This window comes from Macaca fascicularis, chromosome 15 (assembly GCF_037993035.2).
Source record: "Macaca fascicularis isolate 582-1 chromosome 15, T2T-MFA8v1.1".
NCBI lineage: Eukaryota > Metazoa > Chordata > Mammalia > Primates > Cercopithecidae > Macaca > Macaca fascicularis.
In genome coordinates this window covers 7,557,831-7,566,965 of record NC_088389.1, presented here as the reverse complement: position 1 = coordinate 7,566,965, position 9,135 = coordinate 7,557,831, and the positions used below count along the sequence as shown (strand labels likewise).

General features: G+C 44.5%; 1 protein-coding gene and 1 long non-coding RNA gene across 2 annotated transcripts in view; one reads left to right on the top strand and one right to left on the bottom strand.

The window, feature by feature from the left end:
• Positions 1-878: 878 nt before the first annotated feature.
• LOC135967335 (uncharacterized) overlaps positions 879-9,135 on the bottom strand; it is a 28,260-nt gene continuing 20,003 nt past the window's right edge. The window contains exons 4-5 of the long non-coding RNA XR_010581356.2: positions 4,027-4,260; positions 879-2,369 (exon numbers count right to left, since the gene is read on the bottom strand). This is a non-coding gene — a long non-coding RNA (uncharacterized lncRNA). The remainder of the gene's footprint in view (positions 2,370-4,026; positions 4,261-9,135) is intronic.
• On the top strand, positions 5,793-7,423 carry LOC135967536 (ubiquitin carboxyl-terminal hydrolase 17-like protein 6). Its single transcript, XM_065531063.1, has one exon. It carries the CDS (start codon positions 5,840-5,842, stop codon positions 7,421-7,423), a length of 1,584 nt encoding a protein of 527 aa, XP_065387135.1. The 5' UTR covers positions 5,793-5,839.

The following is a 9,135-nucleotide window of genomic DNA, read 5'->3' as shown; positions in this document are numbered from 1 at the left end:
CTTGTCACCACCAGGCCGGCCCTATAAGAGCTCCAGACTCTTTATCCAACTTGCCAGTCTGTGTCTTTTAATTGGAACATTTAGCCCATTTACATTTAGGTTAATATTGTTACATGTGAACTTGATCCTGTCATTATGATGTTGGCTGGTTATTTTGCTCATTAGTTGATGCAGTTTCTTCCTAGCATCGATGGTCTTTACATTTTGGCATGTTTTTGCAGTGGCTGGTATGGGTTGTTCATTTCCATGTTTAGTGCTTCCTTCAGGAGCTCTTCTAGGGCAGGCCTGGTGGTGATAAAATCTCTCAGCGTTTGCTTGTCTGTAAGGATTTTATTTCTCCCTCACTTATGAAACTTAATTTAGTGCTTCCTTCAGGAGCTCTTGTAGGGCAGGCCTGGTGGTGACAAAATCTCTCAGCGTTTGCTTGTCTGTAAGGATTTTATTTCTCCCTCACTTATGAAACTTAATTTGGCTGGATATGAAATTCTGGGTTGAAAATTCTTTTCTTTAAGAATGTTGAATATTGCTCCACCCCTCCCTTCTGGCTTGTAGAGTTTCTGCCGAGAAATCCACTGTTAGTCTAATGGGCTTCCCTTTGTGGGTAACCCGACCTTTCTTTCTGGCTGCCCTTAACATTTTTTCCTTCATTTCAACTTTGGTGAATCTGACAATTATGTGTCTTGGAGTTGCTCTTCTAGAGGAGTATCTTTGTGGTGTTCTCTGTATTTCCTGAATTTGAATGTCAGCCTGCCTTGCTAGGTTGGGGGAGTTCTCCTGGATGATATCCTGCAGAATGTTTTCCAACTTGGTTCCATTCTCCCCCTCACTTTCAGGTACACAAATCAGACGTAGATTTTGCCTTTTCCCATATTCCCACATTTCTTGGAGGCTTTGTTCATTTCTTTTTACTCTTTTTTCTCTAAACTTCTCTTCTCACTTCATTTTATTCATTTGATCTTCAATCACTGACGCCCTTTCTTCCAGTTGACCGAGTCGGTTACTGAAGCTTGCGCATTTGTCATGTAGTTCTTGTGTCATGGTTTTCAGCCCTCTCAGGTCATTTAAGGACTTCTTTACATTGGTTATTCTAATTAGCCATTCAGGAAATCTTTTTCCAAGGTTTTTAGCTTCTTTGCTATGGGTTCGAACTTCCTCCTTTAGCTCGGAGAAGTTTGATCGTCTGAAGCCTTCTTCTCTCAACTCGTCAAAGTCATTCTCTGTTCAGCTTTGTTCCGTTGCTGAAGAGGAGCTGCATTCCTTTGGAGGGGGAGTGTTGCTCAGATTTTTAGAATTTTCAGTTTTTCTGCACTTCTTTTTCCCCATCTTTGTGGTTTTATCTACCTTTGGTCTTTGATGATGTTGATGTACAGATGGGGTTTTGGTGTGGATGTCCTTTCTGTTTGTTTGTTAACTTTCTTTCTAATAGTCATGACCCTCAGCTACAGGTCTGTTGGAGTTTGCTCAAGGTCCACTCCAGACCCTGTTTGCCTAGGTGGCAGCAGTGGAGGCTGCAGAAGAGTGAATATTGCTGAACAGCAAATGTTTCTGCCTGATTATTCCTCTGGAAGCTTCGTCTCAGAGGGGTACCCGGTTGTGTGAGATGTGAGGTGTCAATCTTACCCTAGTGGGGGTGTCTCCCAGTTAGGCTACTCCAGGGTCAGGGACCCACTTGAGCAGGCACTCTGTCTGTTCTCAGATCTCAAACACCATGCTGGGAGAACCACTACTCTCTTCAAAGCTGTCAGACAGGGACATTTAAATCTGCAGAGGTTTCTGTTGCCTTTTGTTTGGCTATGCCCTCTCCCCAGAGGTGGAGTCTACAGAGACAGGCAGGCCTCTTTGAGCTGTGGTGGGCTCCACCCAGTTTGAGCTTCCCCACCACTTTGTTTACCTACTCAAGCCTCAGCAATGGCAAGCGCCCCTCCTCCAGCCTTGCAGCCTCCTTGCAGTTAGATCTTGGACTACTGTGCTAGCAATGAAGGAGGCTCTGTGGGCCTGGGACTCTCCAAGCCAGATGCGGGATATAATCTCCTGGTGTGACATTTGCTGAGACCCTTGATAAAGGACAGTGTTAGCGTGGGAGTAACCCAATTTTCCAGGTGCTGCGTATCACGGTTTCCCTTGGCTAGGAAAGGGAATTCCCTTCCCCCTTGCACTTCCTGGGTGAGGTGATGCCTCGCCTTGCTTCGGTTGTTGCTCTGTGTGCTGCATTCACTGTCCTGCCCCCACTGTCCAACAAGCCCCAGTGAGATGAACCCGGTACCTCAGTTGGAAATGCAGAAATCACCCGTCTCCTGTGTTGCTCACGCTGGGAGCTGGAGGCTGGATCTGTTCCTATTCGGCCATCTTGGAACTGCCTCTCATCGCTCCTTTAAGGAACAAAAGGTTTTAGCTTAGATATCTTCCTGTTTGTCAAGTTTTTCTGATTTTGACTTTTCAAAATATGCTGTCATATACAAGAAACCCTTGGATATAAAATTCCATGAATATTTCTCTTTTCTTGCAGTCATCACTTCGGTGGATGTCATCAATTAATCTCTGGGTTATAGCATGTTTTCTTGAAAGTGTTCTGCAGTCTATTTTGGGCATTGAGAATTTCAGCAAACTTAAGTGAATATTTCTACAAATTGAACGCATAGTCCCTTTTGATGCTTTATTATTTGCATATATTGCTTCCACAAGACCATTTCATGCAAAGACTTGTCTTGTCCCCACAGCCAGATCATTGCAACATGATATAGAATCAATTGGTCAAAAATGGGAAGGTTATCTCTGGAGTGTCTATTTGACTCCATTGATCTCTCCATTTTAATTAAGACACAATATGCAGTGTTAATTACATAACATCGCTGCACATTCTCAAATCAGAAAGTGTAGTTCCAACTTCTTGTCGTTCAATCGCGGAAAGAATGATCTTATCTCCCAGATGCACATGCTTGGAAGTACTTCTCAACACACACACACACTCTCACATCCAGACACAAAGATACAAATACACACACAGACACAAACTGTTTAATACGTACACAATTGTTAACTGGCATTGTTTTACATGAAATAAGGCAAATGTGTAGCCACTGTCCTAACTCAGTTCCACTCCTATCATATTTGCCCATAACACTGATTAGTAAATCTGATTCAACTGTTCTATAATCACAATTTAAGCTGTGTCCATTAAATTCCCTGAGGAATGCAAAAGGATACAACCTAAGACACAAAACTTAATGGACTGCTGATATTTCATTGTTAAATTGGGTAATTGATGGGTAAATGTAGTGGAACCGGTGGGTGGGCATTAGTTATATAAGGGGTGAAGCAGCAAGATACTTCATTATTAAAAGGTGTTTGAAAGAAATTGAAACACAGGAGTGTGTGTATTCAGCTGAAATAATATTAGAAAACCCGGAAATAAATCTCACTTGGGGTGTTAAAAAATGGCATTAGGGGAGATTCTGGGTCAATCGTCCAACTGTGCAAACTGGATCTTGGAAGCAGGATCCCTTTCCTGCAATGAGACTTGTTTATTGGTGGTGGTGTTTCAGTGGAAACGATTTTAGAGAATGGCCCCTTCCTTTTGTGTATCTGCTGATTAGATTTCATGGCTGATTAGATTTCATGGGAAATCTGGGGTTTTAAACTCTATTTAAATGTTAACATAATTCATTCAAATGGCAAAAAATCAACAGGTTCTTTGATGTGGAATCATCACAGATCCCTTTCTTCTTAGGTACAGTTATTAAAGTTGACCTACCAGAGTGAAACAATTATGGAGAATGGCCCCTTCCTTTAGTGTATTTGCTGATTAGATTTAATGGTACATTTATCATTAGGTATAGTGATCAAAGTTGACCTACCCAAGAGTAGAGATGTCCAGGACAGAACTCAGGACTCTGTAGAATCACAGAATCTTGGATGCAACACTGTTCAAGCACATAAATATGCTCATTCAGAGTGTTTCGGTGTGACATGTGTGTGAATTGCAGTGTAATGAGCATGACACGCAGACAGGTTATCAAGTGGACTCACCTCAAAATCAGTTATGGGCATTACAGAACAATGATGCCAAGTTCCCGGATCCAGAGGAAAGAAACTCCAGCATCCTGTGTAAAGCCACGGCATCTGGATTTCTCATGCTTCTGGGGATCATGCTCCTGAAAATAGTGACTCCTTCCTCCTTGTGGAGCATCTTTCTCAGCAGCGCTCATTTCTTCTTCCAGGACTCTGTCCAACAGAAAGGGGAAGCCTTCTGATAGAGCACACCTGACCCATGAAAAGAAAAGGGAAAGAAAGGAGGCCAAAGGTCACACTCTCCTCATTCCACCATCCTCCCTAAAATCATCCTGATTTCATGGGCCCTGAGACCGGGGATGCTTCTGTACACCTCGAGGTCTTGCCACCTGGCCTAAATTCTATTCTCTTTCTCATTATCTGAAAAATTTTAAGAAAATCCCTAGAGCCAGGACCTTTATTCCTAGTAAGCCAAAAGTCCCAAAGAAACACCCAAATTCTGTCCCTCTTAGTTTGGGAAACAAGTCTACCTTCATCAGCATGACATTTTCCACCAAATGTGGTAACTGCAAGTCCACCACACAATGCTTAACTGGAATTGGAAGCAACATCTCAGACGATGAAAAATACATGCAACAATCCCTAAGACAAATGGTTTATTGTTCCCTTTCTTACTAAAACAACCGCCAGTTTTAACAACGGTATGCAAATCTCTTTTAGACGCCCTGCTTTTAAATCTCTATGTTTCCTCCTGAGACATGGACTCACTCCCATCACCCAGGCATTTACAGTGTTTAATTCTGGTTATATGCTATTCTCAAATTTACAACTATTTATTTCATCTCTCTCAAATGTTGATCCATTATCACATACGTATTAAAATATTATCTCCCATGCTGTGTGATATGTTGTTTTTATATTCATCCTTTCTTAAATGAACCAAAGGTTTTAGTTGGATTAAATTGTGACTAGTCAAGTTTTCTGATTTCATGATTTCTTAAATTGCGGTCATAGGACCTCAATCACTGGAAATAGAATGTCATGAGTATTTCTCTTTACTTGCAATCATAAATACGGGGAATGTCATCAATTGGTATGTCGGTGATTGCATGATTTCCTGAAAGTCTTTCACAGTCTAATTTGGGCACTGAGTATTTCGTCTAAGTTCAGTGCATGTTTCCAACACTTGATTCTTTATGATTTCGGTATATAGCTTCCACAAGAGCATTTCCTGCAAAGACATGCCTTGGTCCCCACTGGTAAGTCATTTCACTTGAACACAGAATCAATAGGCTGAACATGGAAAGGTTATCGCTAGAATACTTATTAGACTGCACGGATTTCTTCTTTGATATTAAGGAAACAAATACACTATGTTATTAACTGTACTTCATTGATGATTCTCAAGTCAGAAAGTACAGGTCTGACTTCCTGTCCTTCAATGCCTGAAAGGATGATCGTAACTGCCAAAAGCACATAGTTAGAAGCACATCGCAGCTCAAACACACACACACCCAGACATATAAACAAAAACAAAGAAACACTCACATGGGCATGATTCCGCATGCCCACAAGTTCACGCAAGCAAACACATACACACAAACACACACATTGTTTGGTAAGGACAGAATTCTTCCCTACCACTGTTTTAAGTAAACTAACGCATTCCCCAGGAGTTTTAAGTGAACTCCCTGGGGAATATAAGGGGACATACCCTATGACTCATTCTTTAACTGAGCGCTGATATTGGATTGGTGGACCGCGTACCTGATGGGTGGGTGGGGTGTTCGCGGTAGGCGGGGGTGAGTTATATAAGGGCTGATGCAGCCAGATGGCGCGTCATTTGAAGACTCTCTCGGAAGAGATAGCGTCTTTCTGCAACGTGTGGTCCCAGCAGAAAAAGCTTGTGATCCTTGCTCCTGGCGACATGGAGGCCGATTCACTCCACTTGGGAGGTGACTGGCAGTTCAACCACTTTTCAAAACTCATATCTTCTCGGCCAGATGCAGCTTTTGCTGAAATTCAGCGGACTTCTCTACCTGAGAAGTCACCACTGTCATCTGAGACCCAAGTCAACATCTGTGATGATTTGGCTCCTGTGGCAAGACAGCCTGCCCCCAGAAAGAAGCTTCCTCTCAGTAGCAGGAGACCTGCTGCGGTGGGGGCTGGGCTCCAGAATATGGGAAATACTTGCTACTTAAATGCTTCCCTGCAGTGCCTGACATACACACCACCCCTTGCCAACTACATGCTGTCCCAGGAGCACTCTCAACTTTGTCAGCGTCACAAATGCTGCATGCTGTGTACGATGGAAGCTCACATTACATGGGCCCTCCACTGTCCTGGCCATGTCACCCAGCCCTCACAGGGATTGGCTGCTGGCTTCCATCGAGGGAAGCAGGAAGATGCCCATGAGTTTCTGATGTTCATTGTGGATGCCATGAAAAAGGCATGCCTTCCCGGGCACAAGCAGGTAGACCATGACTCTGAGGACAGCACCCTCATCCACCAGATATTTGGAGGCTGCTGGAGATCTCAAATCAAGTGTCTCCACTGCCAGGGCGTTTCGGACACCTTTGACCCTTACCTGGACATCGCCCTGGATATCCAGGCAGCTCAGAGTGTGAAGCAAGCTTTGGAACAGGTGGTGAAGCCCGAAGAACTCAATGGAGAGAATGCCTATCATTGTGGTCTTTGTCTCCAGAAGGCGCCTGCCTCCAAGACGTTCACTCTACACACTTCTGCCAAGGTCCTCATCCTTGTATTGAAGAGATTCTCCGATGTCACAGGCAACAAACTTGCCAAGAATGTGCAATACGCTGAGTGCCTTGACATGCAGCCATACATGTCTCAGCAGAACACGGGACCTCTAGTCTATGTCCTCTATGCTGTGCTGGTCCACGCTGGGTGGAGTTGTCACAACGGACATTACCTCTCTTATGTCAAAGCTCCAGGAGGCCAGTGGTATAAAATGGATGACGCCGAGGTCACTGCCTGTAGCATCGCTTCTGTCCTGAGTCAACAGGCCTATGTCCTCTTTTACATCCAGAAGAGTGAACTGGAAAGATGCAGTGAGAGTGTGTCAATAGGCAGGGAACCAGGAGCCCTTGGCGCCGAACACAAAGACAGGCGAGCAACGCAAGGAGAGCTCCAGAGAGAACCCTGCCTCCAGGTACCCGACTTGGAGGAGCACTTGGTGGAAAGAGCCACTCAGGAAAGCACCTTAGACCATTGGAAGTTCCTCCAAGAGCAAAACAAAACCAAGCCTGACTTCAACGTCAGAAAAGTCGAATGTACCCTGCCTCCCAACGTGCTTGTGATTCATCCATCAAAATACAAGGGTGGGATGAACAACCATCATCCTGAACAGCAAAGCTCCCTGCTGAACCTCTCTTCAAGGAACCTGACACCTTAGGAGTCCATGAACACTGACACACTCACTTCTCTGCAAGGGAGGACCAGGAGATCCAAAGGGAGGAACAAACACAGCAAGAGGGCTCGGTTTGTGTGCCAGTGATCTCAGGAAAAGTCTCCACCCAAACGCAGGAGTGCATGCGCACACACACTGACACACACACACATACACGTACACACACACACCCCCACGAGGGGGTTCACGCACGCACACACACACACCATCACATCACATACACAGTCAATCCGACATAAAGTAATGAGGAGCCCAGGTTTCTGTCTACACAAGAGGGACAACTGGATAGTGATGGCTGCGTTTCAGGATGAGCCCAGACATGGGAAACATCGAGTTTTGCAGTCGTGAGTCTTCTGAACCTGTGGAGGCAGTGTCTGTGTGTTTGTGTTCATGGTAGATGACATTCAGTGTGAATTTCTGAATATGACATATTGCGGTGTAAGATTGCGCATGAGGTTATTGCAGGGGACGGGGTTGACTATTTTCTCTTGGGGTGTGTTTCATTCGTCAGTTGTTGGTGAGCACCAGAAGTTGAAATTTTGCGAACGTGGGACTTCTGTGGATCCTTCTCCCTACCTTGAGTAGTGGAAACTGGGACGCATTTGAAGAGAGGAAGGGTGTTCTTCTTTTGAACCTGCCTCGCCGTTTTTACATTGCTTGTTGAATGGATGTCAGGCGCCCTAGGACTTGTGCCCTTGGTGGAACCCACAGAATGCTGGAGACAGACAGACAGACACACTTGCCTATTGAATGCTCTCCATTTCCAATGAATTGAAGCAGAAAATCATCCCACTGGTATGTGAGTCATTTGGAAGTAAGTCGTATTGATAATAAAGGAAATCAAACACAGGAGCGTGTGTGTATTCAACTAAAATAAAATCAGCAAGTACTGAAATAAATCTCATTTGGTGTGTATCAAAATGGCATTTGGGAGATTCCGGGTCAATCGTCCAGCTGCGAAAGGTGCATCTCTGAAGCACAGTCCCTAAGCTGCAATGAGACTTGTTCATCCGAGGTGGTGTTGCAGTGGAAATGATTGTGGGAAATGGCCCCTTCCTTTTGTGTATTCGCTGATTGGATTTCAGGCTCCGTTTCTCGTTCGGTACAGTGATCCAAGTTGACCAACCCGAGAGTAAAGATGTCGAGGGCATAACTCAGGGCTCCGTACAACCACAGAATCTTGGGTGCAACCCTGCTCAAGCACACAAATGTGCGTATTAACAGTGTCTCTGTGTGACGTGTGTGCAAAGTACAGTGTGATGAGCATGACTGGCAGACAGTATGTTGCCATCATATGTCCCCAACCACCGGAAATAGAATGTCATGAGTATTTGTCTCTTCTTGCAATCATAAATTCGGGGAATGTCATCAATCAGCAGGTCGGTGATTGCATGATTACCTGAAAGTCTTTCACCGTCTAAACTGTGCATTGAGTATTTCGTCTAACTTCAGTGCATGTTTCCAACACTCGATGCTTTATGATTTGAGTATCTAGCTCCCACCAGAGCGCTTCCTGCAAAGACTTATCTTGTTCCCCACTGGCAAGTCATTTCACTCGGATATAGAATCAAGAGCCTGAACATGGAAAAAATCAAGAGGCTGGAATGTCTATTGGATTCCCCGGATCCCTACACACACACACGCACACAGGTGTACAGTCATTTCTACATAACATAATGTGGTCCTCAGGTTTTTGT